The 24,875-nt window shown below is 43.0% G+C and overlaps 1 protein-coding gene across 1 annotated transcript in view; it reads right to left on the minus strand.

Annotated features, from left to right (window-relative positions):
- The window catches only part of ATP4A (ATPase H+/K+ transporting subunit alpha), a 76,664-nt gene that overhangs the window by 37,686 nt on the left and 14,103 nt on the right, over window positions 1–24,875 (minus strand). Inside the window, exons 2-12 of the mRNA XM_068243253.1 lie at window positions 24,738–24,854; window positions 24,551–24,610; window positions 22,723–22,926; window positions 18,594–18,707; window positions 12,618–12,752; window positions 10,084–10,201; window positions 8,946–9,214; window positions 7,834–8,032; window positions 4,137–4,246; window positions 2,066–2,200; window positions 359–551 (exon numbers count right to left, since the gene is read on the minus strand). Coding sequence (XP_068099354.1) covers window positions 359–551; window positions 2,066–2,200; window positions 4,137–4,246; window positions 7,834–8,032; window positions 8,946–9,214; window positions 10,084–10,201; window positions 12,618–12,752; window positions 18,594–18,707; window positions 22,723–22,926; window positions 24,551–24,610; window positions 24,738–24,854 — 1,654 coding nt within the window. The remainder of the gene's footprint in view (window positions 1–358; window positions 552–2,065; window positions 2,201–4,136; window positions 4,247–7,833; window positions 8,033–8,945; window positions 9,215–10,083; window positions 10,202–12,617; window positions 12,753–18,593; window positions 18,708–22,722; window positions 22,927–24,550; window positions 24,611–24,737; window positions 24,855–24,875) is intronic.

The following is a 24,875-nucleotide window of genomic DNA, read 5'->3' on the forward strand; positions in this document are numbered from 1 at the left end:
GGTTGGTTGTTGGTGGTGACGGGGGAGGGACAGAATAGTGGCTGCACTTTCTTTTTAAACTGGGAGAAAGGTGACCACAAATTGTGATAAGGAAAAGGGGAAATAGACATACTTATTATGAATGGAGAGGCTGTGGCTGCACTTGTTGGGGAGGGTGGACGTAGGGGAAGGCGGGAAATGTCCGCATTTGTGGGTGGAGAGGGGAGGTTAAGATAAGTGACCACACTTGGCTGCACTTATTTTATGATGCTGGAGGGGGAATATGTGGGAGTGTTTCCTTTGGGTTCCATGATTTGTAGTTATATCCCTACTAGGGATTTATTTATTTATTTTTCGCTGAAGTGGGCACAGTACATACCCAACACTCGCTCTCCCAGTCCTCCCAGGTCCATGTAAGCCGTCTGGAAGGCTTCTTGCCACTGTTCATCCAGAGGAATCTCCTGTCCTTTGATCATGATTGTGGAGCACCTTTCCAGAATACGCTCTGGAGCTCCCTTCATCACCAGAAGATAACGCAGGTCCAGAGGGTCTTGGAGCTCATGGATGGACAACTGGAGGAGGAGAGATCTTGGTTTAGTCCTTTGCAGAACACTTTTAGTCATGTCTAAACCAGAGATCACCGGTTCACATTACCATTTCAATCTTTATTTAACTTGACAATTTTCCGGTCAATGGGCCCTTTGCTATTTTAGAACTCGCCGGATAAAACTAGGTGGCATCACTGTTGCCTGACACAATTGCAGTTTTCACCCAGCAGGGTGGGAAAACCCCGCTTATATGAAGCAAATGTTTTCCCCCCATGCAGTTGGCGGTTTCATTCTATTGAGAAACATGAAGGCAGATGAGCATTGATTACTGATTTGATGGCAGTGGCTGGAGAGTGTCCTGGCTAAGGGCTCTGCCTCCGACACAGGAGACCTGGGCTCGAATCTTGGCTCTGCCTGTTCAGTAAGCCAGCACCTATTCAGTAGGAGACCTTGGGCAAGACTCCATAACACTGCTACTGCCTATAGAGCGCTTTCTAGTGGCTGCAGCTCTGGTGTTTTGAATCTGCCAGTAGAGAATGTGATTTGTCTTGTCCAGTGTATAAAATTACTAATTTTTAGCAATACTCATTTATAGATTATGTAGTCAGTGTTTGTCCATTGTAAAATCTTTCCCTGATTTACATCCTGACATTTATCACTGGTGGTGACATCTTTAGCTCTGTCAGGTGATCTGTGTGGAATGTTTGTCTACTGAGAGTTCTATGCACAGAGGGAGATGCTGCTTGCATGGAAGTTGGAAACAGCCATTATTCCCCACAATGCAATGAGGTTCACAGAGAGGAAAGTTCTCCTACACTCAGTCCTGTTATCCTCTGCGACACCGGCGACTCCAAACCTGGATATACTGCGCCACGCATGCGCAGTATGTCCGTTCTGCTCCTATGTGGCTGCGTAGTGATGTCACAGGACAGGAGCGCGCTCGCTCTCCCCGCTCCTATGCCCCGGCGCGCGCACTCCACTGCAGTGAGCATCACATGCTGAGTGGAGAGGTGGGCTCCTGTCCTGTGACATCACTCTGCGTAGCCACAGGGGAGCAGATTGGACATTCTGCGCATGCACAGCACAATATGTCCGAGTTAAGTGTAGGAGAATGGAGAGTGATGGAGGGACCCAGGAGGCATAGTAAATATGTGCTTATACCCACTACAACTTAACTTTTTACCACAGTCTTTTGGCTCTGGTATCCTGTAAGAACAGGTGCCCATGCTCCACACAGCTCGGCACAGCAGGTTTATTCTGTATTACTGACCTGAGGAAGCAGGCAAAGACCCTTGAAATGCGTTGACTACAGTTTAACCAGTATTAATAAAAATGTATTTTCCTCTATTCAGTGTGAGTCATCGGAGGAGGTAAGATACCTCTTTTTATTTAGTTTTAGAGACTCCAAGTGGTACACATTGAATATTATACATTGGGCGCCCCCCTCAATTGTCATGTCTACTATTAAGAACGATGTAGGAGAATTTACGGAGATGGTAACATCAAAGTAACCGCAAGTCCGCTAGTTGGCGGCTCACCTGAAACTTGTTGGTTGAGTTGAATGGCACCTCAGTCATCTTCTTGAAGCGGTCTCGGTACTCCATGACGTTGCCAACAGTCAGCTCTGCGAATTTCAAGAGTGCTGTCTCAGACGCATCACCAATCACAATGCGCTGCAAAGTCAAGTTATCAGTCAGAACCATCAACACAAATAAAATAGTAGCACAAATATCACGCCTACAATGTGCATTTTCTTAAAGAAATGATCATTGGCTTCTCGCTGAAGCCATGATCTTTCCAATTTTTAATTATTGGGTGCCGGTATAGGCCCATTGTATTATAGGTAAAGAGAGGACATTTGGGCACCGGATAAATATCAGAAGTTGGGGCCATTTTGCCTCTTTACCGATGATACGATAGGTCCCTATGACGACGAGCAAGCTTCTGCCGCTAGTGGGTGCCCAAACACCATTCTTCCAAATATCACAGCTTCATATTCCAAGCGTCTTTACTAATATTTCGGCTTTGTGATGTGATCGCCGCAATTTACGACGTGATCCCCGCACTCTTATTGACCCAATAGGCTGACAGCCACTTGACAAGCAGTCTATTGGGCCAATCAGAGTGCCGGGATCATGTCTTTTAAATCATGAGGGTGTCAATGATGGCCTTCTGGACAGCAGTCAGGTCGGCAGTCTTACCCATGATTGCGGTTTTGAGTAATGAACCAGGCTGGGAGTTTTTAAAAGCCTCAGGAATCTTTTGCAGGTGTTCAGAGTTAATTAGTTGGTTCAGATGATTAGGTTAATAGCTCGTTTAGAGAACCTTTTCATGATATGCTAATTTTTTGAGATAGGAATTTTGGGTTTTCATGAGCTGTATGCCAAAATCATCAATATTAAAACAATAAAAGGCTTGAACTACTTCAGTTGTGTGTAATGAATCTAAAATATATGAAAGTCTAATGTCTATCAGTACATTACAGAAAATAATGAACTTTTATCACAATATGCTAATTTTTTTAGAAGGACCTGTGCATACCTGATATTTAACTCTTTCAGGCAGGAACACAGCATAGTTATTTGTGTGCTAGGCACTGTACATACATATGTCTATCTCATCATGTCACATGTCACTTTGGGTATCCTTTAAAGGGACACTTAAGTCAAACAAAAAAAATTAGTTTTACTCACCTGGGGCTTCCAATAGCCCCCTGCAGCTGTCCGGTGCCCTCTACGTCTCCCTCCGATCCTCCAGGCCCCACCGGCAGCCACTTCCTGTTTCGGTGACAGGAGCTGACAGGCTGGGGCGCGAGTGATTCTTCGCGTTCCTGGCCACAATAGTGCTATCTATGCTGCTATAGCATATATCATATACCACATAGCAGCATAGAGGGTGCTAATGTGTCTGGGAACGCGAAGAATCACTCGCGTCCCCAGCCTGTCAGCTCCTGTCACCGAAACAGGAAGTGGCTGCCGGCGGGGCCAGGAGGATCGGAGGGGGATGGCGAGGGCACCGGACAGCTGCAGGGGGCTATTGGAAGCCCTAGGTGAGTAAAACTCATTTTATTTGTTTGACTTAAGTGTCCCTTTAAAGAGGAACCCCAGTGAAAAAAAACCCCCAGTAATAAAAAAAGTGCATTTTTACAATAATTATGTATATATTATTTAGTCAGTGTTTGCTCATTGTAAAAGCTTTCCTCTCCCTGATGTACATGCTGCCATTTATCACATGGTGACATTTTTACTGCTGGCAGGTGATGTCAGTGACATGAGATGCTGCTTGCTTTTTTTGGCAGTTGGAAACCGCTGTAAACAGTTAAACAGCTGCTATTTCCCACAATGGAACGAGGTTCAAAGACAGGAAACTACCAGGACCACAGTTTCCTGTGGGAGGGGTTTCACCACAATATCAGCCATACAGAGCCCTATGATGATCAGTTTTTGAAAAGGAAAATATTTCTCCTGTAAAAGGGGGTATCAGCTACTGATTAGGATGAAGTTAAATTCTTGGTGACGGTTTCTCTTTAACGTAACTTTTAACCAGAACCAGATCTTGCCTTAATTTTTAACTTAACCAGAACTTAACTTTTACAATCTTTCTACTCACTTTGGGTATTGGGACTCCATCCTGTCCGCCTTTGAAGGCTGCACGATTGCAGAGACTGACCACCCGGCTCAGAGCTCTCCAAGTATCTGAGGTCTGGTCAAAGCTTTGTCCTAAAATGTAGAGGATAGATATGAGTTTCTTTCAGAATCTTATATTTATGGACTTTCGACTGGCATACGTATACTTCCGTGGCCAGTGAGTTGGGCGCAGGGTTGCTGCTGCTCCAATCCCCGGCCGTGTTAAATACTATTTCCTCTCTGAGTTGTAATTTGGGGTCTGGCGATCGCCACAACCCCAAATTACTCTTGCGCGAGGCGCGCAGCATAGCACTAGTGCTAGGACATCGCGCAACTTCGGCGCTCTGCGTTGTTCACTGGGCACCAAAATGACCTGCTTCTCTCATTTGTCCCACCATCTGCCATGTCTTGTATAATCTTAGGGCCCTTTTCTACAAATGCAGCAATGTTTTTCTCTTGTTACACCAAGGGTGTTTCTCGTGTATTTTCGTACGATTTGCATGTGATCATTCATCCTCACAGTGCAAATACACTTTCGATTTTCCAACAATTTTTGTTAGTTGAAAAAAACATGATGGTAAGAAGACGGCATGGCACCATGAGTGGTTTGCAATTATTTTTGCGCTTTCTTTAATTTTAACTGCAAATGCACTAAAAAAGCAACAAGTAGTACATTTGGGGAAAAATCGAATCGGATTACTGGAAAAGAGGCACTGCAGTTTCCATGGTTGCCATGGTGCCCTTGCGATTTTTTGAAGGGTATGCGTTCTGACTTACGCGGTCTGTAAAGGAGCCTTAAAGAGAACCTGTACCGAGTAAAATTATTTAAAATAAACACATGAGGTAACTTCAAATGAACATTACATAGTTACCTTGCCATCAATTCCTCTCAGAAGCTCACCATTTTCTCCTTACAGTGATCCCTTCCAGTTCTGACAAAATTTTGTCAGAACTGAAATATATCAGTTGCTGTCAGTTATACATCAGTTGCTGTCAGTTACAGCTGAGAGGAGAACTGATATGTCCATGTTTCCCTATGGCTCAAGTGGGCGATGTTACAGTTTAACTGTGTGCTGACCAGAAAGCTGTTATGGTGTAATGGCCATTTTCAAAATGGAGGATGGAGAATTCCATTGATCACAGTGGACAAACAGGACGCAGGAGAGGAAAAAGAGATTGAGGAGTAAACTACACAGGAGGTAAGTTTGACTTGTGTATGTTTATTTTGACTTTTAATTTTCAGTTCAGGTTTTCTTTAAAGTATTATGGCACAACTTAAAGGAACTCTGAGCAGCTCGTAAAAATTTGAATCTGCACTTACCTGGGGCTTCTTCCACCAACCCCCTAACCACCCCCCCACCACGTAGCCTGCGGGGTCCCTTGGTGTCCTCTGGGTCCCCTCCGTGCGCTCGCTGGCGGCTCTGTTGAGCTAGAGACTTCAGTTGAAGTCGTGAGCAACTGCGCATGCGCGATCCATCCGTGCACCCGACTTGATCACGCGCCCATTGCCGTAAGCCTCCTGTGCATGCGCAGTTTTCAAAAGAGTGAACCGCGCATGCCCGGGCACATGATCGAGCCGGGTGTACTTCAAATATTTGTTGTTTTTAAATAATTTTACAGAAGTTGTAGATATGCTAGGCGTTTGACGTACCACCATTTGTTTGTAAGTATCAAAATAGATCTTCAGGCAGGGGTCACACTTGTCGGCTTTCGTGCGCGTTTTCTGCACAGAAAAACTGTTTTCAACTGAGAACTCATGTTAATCAATGAGCTAGGTCACACTTGAATGCAGATTTCGCACGCAGAAAAAAAACTGACATCTTGCGCAATTTGTCAGTTTTCTCTATAAATTACATTAGCTGCTGTAAGGCAGGGGTCACATTTGTCTTTCAGTTTTCTGAAAAGTGTAGAAACTGAAAGACAAGTGTGACCCCTGCCTCAGAGTTTGTTTACTTGTAATTAAACCACAACTAAAATTGGTAAACAGGCAAATAATGAATGAGTAGGGGAAGGAGGGGAATCTGGAGAAATAAAGAGAATGCAGGACAATCCCAGACTGAGTTTAGCTGAGTTTTGCCAGGAGGCCGCAATAGCAGCATAGGGGGCGATATACAGGCTGGGAACGCGAACAATCACTCGCGTTCCCATGCCTGTCGGCCGGTGACGGCCAAACCGGGAGTGTTCGCCGGCGGGTCCGGGGCCATCGGAGCGGGGCTGCGAGGGCACCGATCGGCTGCAGGGGGCTGAGGGAAGCGCCAGGTGAGTTCATCTCGTTTTTTTCCCCCGGCTTTAGGTTCACTTTAAAGAGAACCTGTACTGAGTAAAAATATTTAAAATAAACACATGAGGTAACTTCAAATGAACATTACATAGTTACCTTGCCATCAGTTCCTCTCAGAAGCTCGCCATTTTCTTCTGACAATAATCCCTTCCAGATCTGACAATATTTTGTCAGATCTGAAATATATCAGTTGCTGTCAGTAAAATATCAGTTGCTGTCAGTTATAGCTGAGAGGAAAACTGATGTACCCGGTAATGTCCATGTTTCCCTATGGCTCAAGTGGGCGATGTTACAGTTTAACTGTGTGCTGACCAGAAAGCTGTTATGGGTGATGGCCATTTTAAAAATGGAGGACGGAAAATTCCCTTGATCACAGTGAACAAACAGGACACGGGACAGGAGAAAGACACTGAGGAGTAGACTACATGGAAGGTAAGTATGACTTGTGTATGCTTATTTTGACTTTTCATTTTCAGTTCAGGGTTTCTTTAAGTGTTTTGGAGTGGCAGTAGATGGTATTTAATTATTTTGTTTATTTAAAGTGATCCCAAGGTGAGGGTGATAAGGAGATTACCATATTTATTTCCTTTTAAAGGAGTACTGTGGGGCGGTAGAGGGAAAAAGAGTTGAACTTACCTGGTGCTTCTAAAGGTCCCCCGCTGACGTTCTGTGCCTGCGCAGCCACTCACCAATGCTATCCCTGCCTCTGGTTCACTTAGGGAATGTCTGACTTTAAAGTTGGAAAAACACTGTGCCTGCAAGGCCGCGCCCTCGCTCCCGCTAATGTCACCAGAAGTGTATTGCACAGGCCCAGTACAGGCGCAGTGATTTTCAGACTTTAAAGTCGGAATTTCCAGAAGTGAACCGGAGGCGGGGCCGGAGCATTGGGGAGTGGCTACGCCAACACAGGATGTCTGCGGGGGACCATTAGAAGCCCCGGGTAAGTTCAACTCTTTTTTCCCCGACCCCCTACAGTACTCCTTTAAGCATTAGCAGTTACCTGGCTGTCCTGCTGATCCTGATGTAATTCAGACACTAGTGCACCCGAATAGATCAGCAGGACTGCCAGGCAACTAGGATTGTTTAAAAGGAAATAAATATGGCAGCCTCCATATCACTCTCACCCCGGTTCGCTTTAGTATGTCCACTTTACTTTATGTGGAATAAGAGACATTTTTTTCCACCCTGCCCTGAGCGGAGAGCCACTAGTGCGCATGCATGCAGCGGCAACAAGCTCCGACAAGTGGACTTTCGGGGGTTCCAGTGCTGGATCGCCTCTGCTGAGGAGGATAGAGAAGCCTCTTTAGGTTCTAGAGGCTTCCCCCTCCCGAGGTAAGTGCCCCCCCAGAGGCTCTCTTTTACCCTTCAGGTTCACTTTAAGTAAAATGAAGGTGATCACCTGACTGATCTTCAGTGGTGTCAGCCGAATGGATCTGATTGTCAAACCACAAGTGAGAGACGGTCATTCTGTTTTGGGTCAAAGTTCCGGTCTTGTCGGAACAGATGACAGAGGTTGAGCCAAGGGTCTCCACAGCCTCAAGGTTCTTCACCACACAGTTCTTTCTGGCAAGACGCTTGGCCGTGAGAGACAGACAGACCTGATGCAGGATGAAAGAGCACCAGTTACTCCACAGCTTCCAGAGAAGATTGCAAAATCTTTTAACCAGTCATTTTCTTAAAGAGAATCTGTATTGTTAAAATCGCACAAAAGTAAACATACCAGTGCGTTAGGGGACATCTCCTATTACCCTCTGTCACAATTTCGCCGCTCCTCGCCGCATTAAAAGTGGTTAAAAACAGTTTTAAAAAGTTTGTTTATAAACAAACAAAATGGCCACCAAAACAGGAAGTAGGTTGATGTACAGTATGTCCACACATAGAAAATACATCCATACACAAGCAGGCTGTATACACCCTTCCTTTTGAATCTCAAGAGATCATTTGTGTGTTTCTTTCCCCCTGCAGCTATCTTCCACTGAGGTGTCAGGCTGTTTCTTCCTGCAGAGTGCAGACAGCTTTGCCCTTGTCTGTAATTCCTCAGTATGTGAAAGCCCAGCCAGCTCAGAGGAGGATTTATCCAGCTTGTAAAAGATAAGAGAGAAGAGAGAAGCTGCCCTAATCTAAATAATATACAGGCAGTGTGCAGAGAGGGGCTTGGAAGGGGGAGTTCATAGCAGAACCACAACACTGAAGAACTTGGCAGCCTTCCAGACACAGGCTGACAAGTCTGACAGGGGAAAGATACATTGATTTATTACAGAGACTGTGATAGTAGAAAGTGCTGCAGTAAGCCAGAACACATTAGAATAGCTTTTGGAACTTGTAGGATGGTAAAAACAGGATGCAATTTTTGTTACGGAGTCTCTTTAAACACGTGGCAAAAAAAGTACATCTCTGACCCTTCTCTACAACTAACTCTGAACCAGAACGTGCATGCAGGGTGAAATACTCTTTATATAAATTTTCCAATACTGGACAGAACTACTTAAAATTTAGCAATCTATCTCTTACCGTGACAGTGGCCAAGAGACCTTCTGGGACGTACGCCACCACAATAGCCATGAAGAAGACCATAGCCCTGAGGAACGGGTAGCCGATGACCATAGCAACTATAAAGAAGGTGCCTCCAAAGAAGATGGCCAGTCCAGCAATGATGTCCACAAAGTGCTCAATCTCAATCGCAATGGGGGTCTTTTCATTACCTACTCCAGAAGCCAAGCTAGCGATGCGGCCAATGATAGTTCGGTCACCAGTGTTGATGACTATTCCGGTAGCCGTACCTGCAAAAGAAAATAAATATGCCTTTACTTTTTTCCTGCAATACAGTCCTTTCAAATCAGAAAAAACAAGATCGCTTACAAAAATATCTTTTAGTGTTCTAAAGGACACATAACTCGACACACAGCCATTAACCTCTTGACGACCAGCTAACGCCGATTGGCGTAAACTGGTTGCGGGTTTCCAAGGAAATGGCCGCTCGTCCGAGCAGCCGTTCCATGTCAGTCCACGGAGGGTGTCTCCGTGAACTGCCTGCGAGCCTCCGATCGCGGCTCGCAGGCGAAATGTAAACACGCGGGGAAGAAATCCCCGGTGTTTACTCTGTACGGCGCTGCAGCTGCAGCAGCGCCATAAAGGAGATAGGCCGGGGATCGCCGCCGTCTGATAGGCTGAAGCCTATCAGAGGCGGTACAGGACGTATCGCCGTCCTGTACCGCCCACAGAGCCAGGGAGAGAGAGGGAAGGAGAGGGAGAGCGTAATAGCGCTGCGGAGGGGGGCTTTGAGGAGCCCCCCCGCAAGGCACAGCAGAGCGGCGGCGATCAGACCCCCCCAGCAGGACATCCCCCTAGTGGGTAAAAAAGGGGGAGGAAGTCTGATCGCCCTGCCTGCAACACGATCTGTGCTGGGGGCTGAAGAGCCCACCCAGCACAGATCAATGGGAAATCACTTGGTCGGCAAGTGGTTAATGTCTAAACCACTGGTTACAAAAGTGAGTACACGCCTATTCCCTATTCACAGCTGAAACCTTGTGACACTAACCAGTAACATGACTCTGGAGAGGGGAAATTGGGCAGAATTAGTAGTCCCTCAGTTTTATATAAAGCTATGGGCAATTGAATAGCTACTGTATTAAATTCTTATGCTTCGTACCTTCCAGACACATGGTAGAGAAAAAGGCAATATTTCTGGTCTCCAGAGGACTTTCATGAGTGTATTCCGGTGATCGAGTCTGAGGCTCGGATTCTCCTGTTAGAGAAGAATTGTCCACCTGAAAGCGGGAAAAGTAGCTGTTATTTCCGACTCATCCTTTGAAGAACATAGGCCATGTTCACTGCAGAACTTCCTCTGATTGCTACTCATGGGAAAACTTAATGGAGAGGGGAACACAACATTACAAATTATTGGGAGATAGTCCTATGGGAGAAAAGCGCTTTACAAATGTTATTGTATTGTATGGGGAGGAGAAGACAGTATTATAAGTTATAGAAAGGAGAACACAACATTTTAAATGATGGAGAAGAAAACACAACATAGCAAATTACAGTTGAAAGTCAAAAAATTATAATATCGTTCAAAAGCTGATTTATGTCAGTAATTTAACTTAAAAGGTATAACTAATAGATGAAATATTAAAGAGGCACTACAGCGAAAAACAATAAAATTTAAAATATATACAAACATATACAAATAAGCAAGAGGTTTTAAATCAGGATGATACCATTTATTGGCTAACTACAAATGAATAAGAATAAGTACCAGGTCTGTGAGCAATGGAGTAAACAAGGATCCTTATCTTACCCCATTTAGATGGTCTGTTTGTATTAAGGCATCTTAATGACGTATTTATGCTTGAAAAAAATATCTGTTTTCCCTTTTGATGTTGCATGTATATAAGCTGTCTGTACCACCAGCTTGCAAACTAACAGGATGTAAACCTGACGAAGGCTGCAAGGCCGAAAGCTTGTTTATTCTTATTCATTTGTAGTTAGCCAATAAATGGTATCATCCTGATTTAAAACTTCTTGCTTTTACTGATAGCTAACACGGTACAATACCCTACTGCTACTAATATACAAATAAGAAGTACATTTTTTCCAGAGTAAAATGAGTCATAAATTACTTCTCTCCTGTGTTACTGTTACTTACAGTAGGTTGTAGAAATCTGACATTACCTACAGGTTTTGGACTAGTCTATCTCTTTATAGGGGATTCTTGGGGATATATTTATTTTCAAAAGCACTAAGTGAATGTCCAACTGCCAAAGAACTGTGTAGCGAGCAGGGAAGCTGGCCAGCATCATTGTTTAAATCCTTTTTAGGGAATATTATTATAAAGAATAAAAGCCTTGCTGAGAATCCCCCATGAAGAGATGGACTAGTCCAAAACCTGTAGATAATGTCAGATTTCTACTACCTACTGTAAGTGACAGCAACATGAAGAGAAGTAATTTATGGCTCATTTTACTCTGGAAAAAATATACTTCTTATGTTTGCACATATTTAACATTTTACAGTTTTTCGCTGCAGTGCCCCTTTAAATGAAAATCGAGAGCCAACAATCGTGTAGTATGTAAGAGTGGAGTTATACTTACCATCATAACTCCTAGCAATATTGCCTAGCCAATACTTACCAGCAAAGCCTTATAGCTAGACTGTTATCCTGTCTAATGATGACTGATGGTATTATGTACAATTTATAAATATTCATGTTTATTATTTTACATGGCTATTTTACACAAGAAGTGCTCTTTCAGATACTGTAATGCATTTTTTATGTATGTGTGTATGTATATCTCCGTATATATTCATGTAGCTATGATTTTATGAACATGTATATACATATTCTGAGCTTGTCTATTGGTGCCCCCCAGCTGCTCCAGCATTGCATATTTGGAGTACACTATTAAAGATTTTTTTTGTTTCGTTGCTAACCTTGTATTGAATCACAGAGCCGGGACAAGGTCCTCCAGCACCCAAGGCTGAGACACCAAAGTGCGCCCCTCCATCCCTCCCACCCCAGCCGTCACACACTGATTGCTATTAGACCAAGAGGTGCCCCAGGGCCCCCATCCCCCCCAACACCTTAATCTCTAGTTATCTGGCTTGCAGTCACTGCCATGTATCCCCTTTTCTTATTTCTCTCTGCTTCAAACACAATAGGGGAATGATAGCTGAGTGAGTTGTGCACCCCCTCCTACACTGAGCCCTGAGGCTGGAGCCTCTCTCGCCTCTGCCTCAGGCCAGCCCTGCGCCCCCTCCTACACTGCGCCCTGAGGCTGGATCCTCTCTCGCCTCTGCCTTGGCCCGGCCCGGCCCTGTTGAATCATCTTATGTCTCATCTGATCAGTTTTTTATTTATTTATTCTGTTTGCATCTGCTCACAAAATACCACAAAAATTCTCCAGGTAGTGAAATATCAGATTAGAAAACTTCTGAAATAAAATAGATTTTATAGTTGCAACATACTCACATTTTTTTCACCTTTCCTTATATTTTTCTTATGCTTCTCTCTTCAAACTACTTCTCTTCCACTAAGCTCCCTTGATGTCCAGGGGTGCAAGTCTGGACTTCATGGACACCATACCGGTAAATGTTTTTGTAAACTACTGATATATGTTTTCACATTTCTCTTCACTTAAACCAGCTAATTATTATCAATTGACCAAAGTAGTTCCTAAGTCTTACCTTACACCCTTGTCCTGTGATAATTCTGATATCAGCAGGCACGCGATCTCCACCTTTAATCTCTACGAGGTCTCCTACCACCAGTTGGTTGGCATTGATCTGAAACTTCTCCCCATCCCGTATCACGGTGGCTTGCTAGAGAGAAAAAAATAATACATAATCACCTACCATGAAATGCTTTCCTAGTTTCTGAAACAAAAGCTCAAATATTTTTGGGAGACCCCTATGTCATTTCCCGTCAAAAAATTACTTGCTGGTTGAATTAAAGTAAACATTTGCCGGGGGTATGAATAATTATGGGCAACGCTTATAGTAATTGACAATCTTGTGTGGGCTTCTATATATATAAAATCGGATGTATGTATGTGTGTGTATGTGTGTGTGTGTGTGTGTGTATGTGCCGCGATCACTCGAAAACGGCTTGACCGATTTGAACGAAACTTGGTACACAGATCCCTTACTACCTGGGATGATATGTTCTGGGGGTCTTGCGGCCCCCCTGCACACGTGGGCGGAGCTACAAACAGCAAATCAGATTTCACCCATTCAAGTCAATGGAAAAAATGTAAAAGGCTGCCATTCTCACAGTAATCAAGCCAGAGTCCCCACACTTGGCACAGTTGGTCACTTGGTGGCAGAGGTTACAAATCCAGGAAAAGTGGGTGGAGCATAAAACAGCCAATCAAATTTCAGCCGTTCATTTTAAATGGGAAAATGTAAACTGCAGCCATTCTTAGACTGTTAATTACAGGGTTCTCAAACTTGCCACAGTTGGTCACTGGGTGACTGGGATTAAGATTCAGGGAAGTGGGAGGAGCCTACAACAGCCAATAAAAATTCACCTATTGATTTTCAGGGGGAATATTTAAACTGCTGCCATTCTTACACTGTTAATGGCAGAGGCTTCAAACTTGCTACAGTTGGTCATTGGGTGACTGGCGTCCAAATTAACTAAAGGGGCGGGGCCACCTACAGCCAATCAGATTTCCTTGGTGGATAAACTGCTTCCATTCACACATTTTTGATGCCAGGAACCTGAAAGCTCACAAACTTGGTCACTGGGTGACTGTGTGTCAAGGTTACAAAAAGTGGGCGGAGCTAAAACAAATTTCACTGGAAAATATAAACTGCAGCCATTCTTACACTGTTAATGGCAGGTCTCTCAAACTTTGCACAGTTGGTCACTGGGTAAATGAGATTAAGATTTTGGAAGGTGGGTGGAGCCTACAAAAGCCAATAAAAATCACCTTTTGATTTTCAAAGGGAATATTTAAGCTGCTACCATTCTTATACTGTTAATAGCATATGCCTCAAACCTGATACAGTCAGTCATTGGGTGATTAGGGTTCAAATTCAGAAAGGGGGCAGAGCCACAAACAGCCATATTTGTTTATTTTTCAATGGGAATATACAAAGTATTGATACCAAGGACCCCAAAGCTGATAAACTTGATAATTGAGTGAATGTATGTCAAGGTTAGAAAAAGTGGCCGGTGCCAACAACTAAATTTTTAACATGGCAGGGTTCCCAAACTTTACACAATTGGCCACTGGGTGACTGGGATGAATATTCAGAAATGTGGGTGGAGCCTACAACAGCCAATCAAAATTGACCTATTGATTTTCAAGGGGAATATTTACATTGCTACCATTCTTACACTGTTAATGGCAGAGGCCTCAAACCTGATACAGTCAGTCATTGGGTGACTGGGGTCCAAATTCACTAAAGGGGGTGGAGCCACAAACAGCCAATCAGATTTGTTAGATTGATTTCAGCCATCCTGTTATTGGCAGGGTTCTAAAACTGGGTGAGTAGGTGACACAGTTGGCCACTGGGTGACTGGGACTAATATTCAGGAAAGTGGGTGGAGCCTACAGCAGCCAATCAAAATTTACCTTTTGATTTTCAAGGGGAATATTTACATTGCTGCCATTCATACACTCTTAATGGCAGAGGCCTCAAATCTGGTACAGTCAGTCACTGGGAGACTAAGGTTTAAATTCTGAAGGGAGCGGGCCAAACACAGCCAATCAGATTTGTTTAATTTCAATGGTAAAATGCAACTTATTTATGCCAAGGACCCCAAAGCTCATAAACTTGGTCATTGAGTGACTGTATGGTAAGGTTAGAAATAGTGGGCGGAGCCAAAAACAACTAACTTTTTACATTGGAAAATATAAACTGCAGCTTTTCTTACACTGTTAATGGCAGGGTTCTCAAATTTCCCACAGTTGATCACTGGGTGACTGGGATTAATATTCAAAAAAGTAGGTGGAGCCTACAAGAGCCAATCAAAATTCACCTACTGATTTTCAAGGGGAATATTGAGACTGCAGCCATTCTTACACTGTTAATGACAGAGGCCTCAAACCTGCTACAGTCGGTTGTTAAGTGTCTGGGGTTCAAATTCAGTAAAGGGGCAGAGCCAAACACAGCCAATCAGATTTCTTTGCTGCATAAACTGCTTCCATTAGCAGAATTTTGATGCCAAGAACCCAAAAGCTCACAAACTTGATCACTGAGTGACTGTGTGTCAAGGTTACAAAAACTGGGTGGAGTCAAATACAGATTTTTCTGGGAAATTGTAAACTGCAGCCTTTCTTCACTGTTAATGGCAGGGTTCTCAAACTTTGCACAGCTGGTTTCTGGGTGACTGGGATTAATATTCAGAAAAGTGGGTGGAGCCTAAAAATGCCAATCAAAAATCACATGTCGCTTTTCAAGGAGAATATTAAAATTGCTACCATTCTTGCACTGTTAATGGCACAAGCCTCAAACCTGGGACAGAGCCACAAACAGTCAATCAGATTTGTTTCATTTCATGGGAAAGTACAAATTATCGATGCCAAGGACCCCAAAGCTCACAAACTTGGTCATTGAGATACTGTGTGTCCAGGTTACAAAAAGTGGGCGGAACCAAAACCAAATTTCACTGGGAAAATATAAACTGCAGCCATTCTTACACTGTTAATGGCAGGGTTCTCAAACTTTGCCCAGATAATAATAATTGCAGTATTTGTATAGCGCCTTTCTCCTGTCGGACTCAAAGCGCTTGCGAGGCAGCCACTAGAGTGCACTCAGTAGGCAGTAGCAGTGTTAAGGAGACTTGCACAAGAAACTCCTTACTGAAATAGGTGCTGGCTTACTGAACAGGCAGAGCCGAGATTTGAACCCAGGTGGTCACTGGGTGACTGAGATTAATATTCAGGGAAGTGGGTGGAGCCTATAATAGCCAATCAAAATTCACCTGTTGATTTTCAAGGGGAATATTTAAATTGCTGCCATTTTTACACTGCTAATAGCAGATGCTTCAAACCTGCTACAGTTGATCATTGGGTGACTGGGGTTCAAATGCTGGAGAGGGGGTGAAGCCACAAACAGCCAATCTGATTTGTTTCATTTCATGGGAATATACAAATTATTGATGCCAAGGACCCCAAAGCTCACAAACTTGGTCATTGAGTGTTTGTGCGTTAGGGTTAGAAAGTGGGCGGAGCCAACACCAGTCAAATACATACACAGGCAACGCTGGGTCATCAGTGGGTGGAGACAAATACAAATTTCCCTGGGAAAATGTAAACTGCAGCTATTCTTACACTGTTAATGGCAGGGTTCTCAAACTTTGCACAGTTGGTCACTGGGTGACTGAGATTAATATTCAGAAAAGTGGGTGGAGCCTACAAAAGTGAATCAAACTTCACCTATTGCTTTTTAAGGGGAATATTTAATTGCTGCTATTCTTGCACTGTTAATGGCACAGGCCTCAAACCTGGTACAGTTGGTCATTGGGGTTCAAATTCAGAAAAGGGGGTGGAGCCACAAACAGCCAATCAGATTTTTTAATTTCAATGCAAATTATTGATACCAAAGACCGCAAAGCTCCCAAACTTGGTCATTGAGTAATTGTGTGTTAGGGTTAGAAAAAATGGGCGGAGCCAACACCAGCCAAATACATACCCGGGCAACGCTGGGCAATCAGCTAGTAACTTACTAAATTTGAGCTTTAAAGTGACTCTGTAACAAAAATTACAACTTTTTTCTACCATCCTACAAGTTCCTAAACCTATTCTAATCTGTTCTGGCTCACTGCAGCACTTTGTACTATCACGGTCTCTGTAATAAATGAATGTATCTTTCTCCTGTCAGACTTGTCAGCCTGTGTCTGGAAGGCTACCAACTCTTCCATGCTGGTCTGTTCCTCTATGCACACTCCAGTGTGTGTTTTATTTACATAAGCCAGCAGCTTCTCTGCTATCTTTTCAGTGATAGAAGAGAGCTGGATAAAAATCCTCCTCTGTTAGGCTGTGAAAGTAGCTGGCTGACACATACTGAGGAATTACAAACACAGGCACAGGCAGAGCTGTCTGCAGGAAGCCTGTAATGTTCAGTGCATGAGAGAAGAAGGGGACAGAAGGTAAACACACAAATGATCTTTTGAGATTCAAAAGGAAAGCTGTATACAGCCTGCTTGTGTATGGATGTATTTTCTATGTGTGGACATACTGTACATCAATCTACTTTCTGTTTTTGGGGCCATTTTGTTTGTTTATAAACAAACTTTTTAAAACTGTTTTTGACTACTTTTAATGCGGCGAGGAGCGGCGAAATTTTGACAGAGGGTAATAGGAGATGTCCCCTAACACACTGGTATGTTTACTTTTGTGCGATTTTAACAATACAGATTCTCTTTAAACTTTAATTTTCTTTTGCTGGTAATGTAGCCTGTATCCCTGGTGTTTGCCAGTAGGTGGTGCCATTCAACCAGTTAATGATGCGTGTGCAGGGAGAGTTAGTAATGAAAACACATTTGAATTGATGCAAAATTAAAGGACAACTATGGAACAAATTGTAATATAAATATACATTTCTCCCAGAGTACAATGCACTGTAAATAACTTTTATTTTAATCTGACAGATCTTACAGGTATTGGACTAGTCAATCTCCTCACAGGGATTCTCAGGTATTTATTTAAAAAAGAGGTACAGACTAACTAGAAAGCTCATGGTGACCCAGAACTCATTGGAGTGTGTAAGGGTCCTAAAAGCCCCCTTACTAAAATACTAAGGATAACAAAAGTTTGCTTTCTTAAAACAGAAAGAATTTGCAATAATTCAGGTTGGAGTGAGCTTGAGATGTCTCCCAGAGCATCACTGCTGAATATATTCAAATTAACCATTCTACCCTTAGAAGCTAAACACATCTCCAGAACCGCTGGAATGCAATGATGTGTCAGCTTGTTAATGTGTACAGAGCCATAATAATCCAACTTTGTAGTCCCTCACATACTCCAATGAGTTCTGGGTCACCATGAGCTTGCTGGGTAGTCTGTACCTCTCGGTGTTACAAGCCCTACTCCATAGAGCCAAATTAATCCATGCCATGCACTGATGAGAATCAAACAATCCAAAACAGTCTGTATGCATGTTGGATTATTATGGCTCTGTACAAATTAACAAGCTGACACATCATTGCATTCCAGCGGATCTGGAGGTGTGTTTAGCTTCTAAGGGTAACAATGGTTAATTTGCATATATTCAGCAGTGATGCACTGGGAGACATCTCAAGCTCACTCCAACCTGAATTATCGCAAATTCTTTCTGTTTTAAGAAAGCAAACTTTTGTTATCCTTATTTTCAAAAACAGTTACTGAATTGCAATTTCTCAGACCTACTGCCAAAATATTGTGCAAATGCGTAGGGCGGCTGACTGGCATCTTTGTATTGATCCTTTCCAGAGAGTGCTATGTAAAGACTGAGGGCCGGTATCCACTTAGCCGGCATGCGTCTTACAGGCACTTGTAGTGATGAGAGTACGCATCCGAAACGGCCCTAGTAGAAAATGGGCACTTAAAGTGTACCCCAAGACTACATGTGCTATGATGAGATAAACAAGTGTATGTACAGTGCAAATCATAATAATAACCAGGATATTATTATTTTTTTTTAATTTAAATTCATTATTGGATGCCCACTCACCTGCGGCACAAGGTTCTTGAAACTGGCGATGATGTTGGTGCTCTTGAACTCTTGGTAATAACCAAAGCAACCAGTAACCACGACGACAGCTATAAGTGCGATGGCCAAATACAGCTGTAAGACAAAGATGGAGGCAAACAGAAGGTCAGATGTGCAGCAAGATGGCTGATGTTAGGCTAAAGGAGAACTCCACAAAATTCTTTATAACATATATATTCACCTCACAAGCATGGGCGTAACAATCACCCCTGCGACCCCCGCCATTGCAGGGGGGGCAGAGGCTTTGGGGGAGCCTCCTTCTCCCTCCCCCCAACTGCAAGTGCTGCCAATTAGCAAAAAAAAAACCCTCCCCATTGACTTACATAAACTGTGTGCAGGAGCGTGTGTAAGGCCCACTGCAAATCCGATTTGGGATTCCAATTTTCCCTGGATGCTATCAAAACGAAAACGCAGAAAAACGCAGCATGCAGTACCGATTAAAAATCGCAAATAGGAATCGCATATAAAATCGCGTCCAAATCGAAATCGCATTTAATGTGCAAGAGGCCTAATATTTTTCCTGCTTTGAGATGCTGCTTCAGTGCTTAAATAGAAACTCTGACCAAGAATTGAACTTTATCCCAATCAGTAGCTGATACTCCCTTTTACATGAGAAATCTTTTCCTTTTCTCAAACGGATCATCAGGGGGCGCTGTATGACTGATATTGTGGTGAAACCCCTCCCACAAGAAACTCTGAGGACCGTGGTACTCCTGGCAGTTTCCTGTCTGTGAACCTTGCTGCATTGTGGGAAATAGCTGTTTACAGCTGTTTCCAACTGCCAAAGCAGCAAGCAGCAGCTACATCACCTTCCAGCAGTAAAAACGTCACAATGTAATTAATGTCAGAATGTAAATCAGTGATTTAAAATATTTTACAATTGGCAAACACTGACTAAATCATTTATAGATAATTATTGTAAAAATGAAGCACTTTTTATTACATTTTTTTGACTGTAGTTCCTCTTTTATCATTTTTACAAGGGCCATGTTAAGTCTCAATTTCAAAACAATATTTATTAATAACTTATTCTCAAAATGAAAAAGTTTGTTTAGACAGGCCCGATGCCCGCTATTTATCAAGAGCCCAAATTTCTTCTTCGGCGCCCAATAGAGAATATTTTGCATTAGAGCCTGTGGGGTGACCAAATAGTCCATTAGCTGCAGGCACCGAAATTTCCTGATTCCGTTAAAGATAACCAGAAAGTTCTCTCTGTCTATTTGGTTCTCTAGCTTGCACGGGGCAGAAAGTGACGTTTATCCTACCACTTAAAGAGACACTGAAGTGAAAAAAAAAATGACGATATTATGATTTGTATGTGTAGTACAGCTAAGAAATAAAACATTAAGATCAGATACATCAGTCTAATTGTTTCCAGTACAGGGAGAGTTAAGAAACTCCAGTTGTTATCTCTATGCAAAAAAGCCATTAATCTCTACGACTTTCAAAGTCGTGGAGAGGGCTGTTTTCTGACTTTTATTATCTCAACTGTTCCTGAACTATTTACCTTTTCTCTGCCAGAGGAGAGGTCATTAGTTCATAGACTGCTCTGAAAGAATCATTTTGAATACTGAGTGTTGTGTAATCTGCACATATTATAGAATAATGCAATGTTAGAAAAAACACTATATACCTGAAAATAAAAATATGAGAATATTTTCTTTGCTGCTAATCTTCTAATAATTATTCATAGTACACAACCAATTCACTATATCATATTTTTTTTTTTTCGCTTCAGTGTCTCTTTAAACGGGATGCCAGCTTGGCCTATGCAGAGTGACAGTGATCAGGGGCATAGCAATAGAGGTTGCAGAGGTTCCAAAGGACCCTCCCTCATCTGCAGTATTAGCTCTCTATTGGTCCTGTGCTCATAACAATCACTTCTATACAGGATCTTCTCAAAAAAATAGCATATTGTGATAAAGTTCATTATTTTCTGTAATGTACTGATAAACATTAGACTTTCATATATTTTAGATTCAAATACACACAACTGAAGTAGTTCAAGCCTTTTATTGTTTTAATATTGATGATTTTGGCATACAGCTCATGAAAACCCAAATTTCCTATCTAAAAAAATTAGCATATTTCATCCGACCAATAAAAGAAAAGTGTTTTTAGAACAAAATAATTATGTTCAGTTATGCACTCAATACTTGGTCGGGAATCGTTTTGCAGAAATGACTGCTTTAATGCGGCGTGGCATGGAGGCAACCAGCCTGTGGCACTGCTCAGGTGTTATGGAGGCCCAGGATGCTTCGATAGCGGCCTTAAGCTCATCCAGAGTGTTGGGTCTTGCGTCTCTCAACTTTCTCTTCACAATATCCCACAGATTCTCTATGGGGTTCAGGTCAGGAGAGTTGGCAGGCCAATTGAGCACAGTAATACCATGGTCAGTAAACCATTTACCAGTGGTTTTGGCACTGTGAGCAGGTGCCAGGTCGTGCTGAAAAATGAAATCTTCATCTCCATAAAGCTTTTCAGCAGATGGAAGCATGAAGTGCTCCAAAATCTCCTGATAGCTAGCTGCATTGACCCTGCCCTTGATAAAACACAGTGGACCAACACCAGCAGCTGACATGGCACCCCAGACCATCACTGACTGTGGGTACTTGACACTGGACTTCAGGCATTTTGGCATTTCTCTCTCCCCAGTCTTCCTCCAGACTCTGGCACCTTGATTTCCGAATGACATGTAAAAGTTGTTTTCATCCGAAAAAAGTACTTTGGACAACTGAGCAACAGTCCAGTGCTGCTTCTCTGTAGCCCAGGTCAGGCGCTTCTACCGCTGTTTTTCTGGTTCAAAAGTGGGTTCATGTTTCCATCTGCTGAAAAACTTTATGGCGATGAAGATTTCATTTTTCAGCACAACCTGGCACCTGCTCACAGCGCCAAAACCACTGGTAAATGGTTTACTGACCATGGCATTACTGTGCTCAATTGGCCTGCCAACTCTCCTGACCTGAACCCCATAGAGAATCTGTGGGATATTGTGAAGAGAAAGTTGAGAGACGCAAGACCCAACAGTCTAGATGAGCTGAAGGCCACTATCGAAGCATCCTGGGCCTCCATAACACCTGAGCAGTGCCACAGGCTGATTGCCTCCATGCCACGCCGCCTTGAAGCAGTCATTTCTGCAAAATGATTCCTGACCAAGTATTGAGTGCATAACTAAACATAATTATTTGAAGGTTGACTTTTTTTGTTTTAAAAACACTTTTCTTTTATTGGTCGGATGAAATATGCTAATTTTTTGAGATAGGAAATTTGTGTTTTCATGAGTTGTATGCAAAAATCATTTATATTAAAACAATAAAAGGCTTGAACTACTTCAGTTGTGTGTATTTGAATCTAAAATATATGAAAGTCTAATGTTTATCAGTACATTACAGAAAAGAATGAACTTTATCACAATATGCTAATTTTTTGAGAAGATCCTGTAGATACTTTGAATAGTGGTAATCATTAACAAACTGTTCCCCAACACCTTCTTGCACCTCTGACACTGTAGATGCCAATGCCATTGGCAGGTTTTGGTGCGCCATATCAATTGTTATTTATAGAATGCTTGGGGGGCCCCATTGTAAAACTTGCATCGGGGCCCACAGCGCCTTAGCTACGCCCCTGACAGTGATCACTCCCATCTCAGTAACAGCTCACATCTATGCATGTCAACTTCCACAGTAAAACATGCAGTGGCCTGAATCATTCTAGAGAATCATACAGTAGGTATGAACAGTTTGTTAAAATATTTGATGTTATATATAGATGATTTTAATAGGTCTGCTTTTGATGGGAAAGAGGAGATATATTTTAAAGTCCATTAACCAACTAAAAAGTGAACAGTTTTGGGATAGTGCCAACTAGCTCAGCACTGCCCTATAAGTCACATTGATGTGGTTTCTGTAACTAGGATGCGTAAAGCCTGGGGTTTGCTGCACTAGTGGCTTTTCCACTTTCAGCCAGACTGTATTCTACTCCTATTACTTGAATGACTTGGTGAAGCAAAACATTGTCCCGATAGTGATCTGCGCACTGTCAATACAGCGGAGGACCTTTTCCTTCCACAACCACCCCTCCTCCCACTCACATTGTCAGCGGCAGTCAGGTCTCCCTGAGCAAACTCGATTCCAAATGCGATGAGGCAAATCACAGCCGCCACCCACATCAGGCACTGCAGCCCTCCCGCCAGTTGTCGGGCGAACTTGACGTATTCAGGGGTGCCCTTTGGGGGCCTCAGCTCGTTGGGTCCATCTCGGATCAGTATCTCTGAGGCGAATGTGGTTTTAAGTCCCTGAGGAAAATAGGATACATTATTTAATATAAAATGATGTAAAAAGGCAACACATTTAAGGTACACCTTGTGATAGGAAGAAGAAGCAATATCACTAATAATAGGAAATGCAAGGACTTAAGACAATCAGTAGGTTTTATTGGAAGCAGGAGTATTGGAACACTACCCTTAAGTAGGTTGTTCCACAGCGGTTGAGCTTCAATCTCATAATGCATAGCAGGACCTCTGGTCTAAATCAGCTGGCCAATATGGAGCTCGTTGTGGTGACCGCACTCGTGCATTGTGGGATTGGAGTTCACTGCGTCAAACTTATGCCACACCGAATATCGCTAGTTAGGAAGTGTCAAGATGGGAATGAAGTGCTTGAGGGCAGAAGTGTGGGGGTGGGGGGTGGTGAGAATGGGTAATAAGGAAAGGAATTTAGTCTTTGAAGGTTTGGTTAGAGTTGAGTCTAAAGCAGGGTCCCCAAATATTTTGGGTCGAGAGCCGGGTCAACATACTTGAGACTGCTGGGGGGCCGGAGTATACATAAAATGATGTAGAAGTTTTTGCGGGCCAGACAGTGAAGCATACCCAGGTGACAATCTGCAGTCCAATTGGACAGCAGCGAATTACTGCTTTCTGGCTTCCATGTAAATGGGTGGTGCCAGCAATGCTATTCTATATGCAGACCAACAATATCTAAAGAGATAGTTGACCGCATCTGTAAGCAATACATTTTGTGTGTAGGGGGCCGGTAAAAAAGCCTCAGAGGGCCACATCCGGCCCACGGGCCTTAGTTTGAGGGCCACTGCTCTAAAGTGATGAGGGACATGTTCCAAAACACCAACAAATACACCATCACACACCTAAAATAACAAAATATATCTAATGGCATTGCCAATGCTCTGCATATTGTCAATGCCAAAACCAACTGTGCAGAATCCACTGACCATGCACAACATAAGATCTAGTGGGCAATACACAAGTTTGGCAGATGAGTTTTTTTGTCCCTAGGGTTATACAGCGGACAAGGGGACATGATGATCTGCGTATGGAGGAAAAAAGGTTTTGCCATCTATTTAGAAAGGGGTCCTTCACAGTGAGAGTGGTTAAAATCTGGAATATCTTACCTCAGGAAGTAGTTATGGCAAACACTGCTTTTAAAGAGGGCTTGGATGCTTTCCTTGCATTGAAGGACATTCACGGCTATAATTACTAGGTAATTCCCGGGAAAGTTGAACCAGGGATTTATTTGACTGCCATCTGGAGTCGGGAAGGAATTTTTCTCTTTTAACGTTAATTGGCCCAGGACATGTAAGGTTTTTCGCCTTCCCCTGTATCTAGTGGGATATGTGCAGGTTCAAGATGGAGGGAAAAGAACAGCGAAAAATATCCTGTTGAGGTTCAAGGTGGTGTTGTTCTTTTCTGGTTGAACTTGATGAACAGATGTCTTTTTTCAACCAAACGATGTACTATATGTAACTATAATAATAATAATATCTACAAGAGTTTCTAGAGAACCAGACTGGGTTTTATGAGATCAGATTCTGACAGTTCATTAGGACAATGACCAGCGGGTTGGATGAATTTGACCAGTTACCAGGCACCGATTATGGGGTACATGTCTTAGAGTTTCACTTACTTTAGTGACGCTTGTTGTGTACTTCTCCTCCAGCTCCTCTATGGTGATCTCATGATCATTCTGAAATCCAAGAGGAACATGTTATCATGGCTATCGTGACTGCTGAATCTCACCATAACATGAGGACACAGGTTAAATGGGCAGAATCCCGCCATTCACTCTGCCCCACCTACATCCCATATCTTACAATGTCCATCTCTTGCTTCATCTGCTCCATCTTCTCCTTCTTCTTCTCTCCCCGTACTTTCTTCTTAATCTTGACATCCTCCTTCTCCATCTCCACCGAGTACATGTCGTAAGCTTCCTAAACATGGATGGAAGAAAA

The sequence above is a fragment of the Hyperolius riggenbachi genome, chromosome 6 (assembly GCF_040937935.1).
Source record: "Hyperolius riggenbachi isolate aHypRig1 chromosome 6, aHypRig1.pri, whole genome shotgun sequence".
NCBI lineage: Eukaryota > Metazoa > Chordata > Amphibia > Anura > Hyperoliidae > Hyperolius > Hyperolius riggenbachi.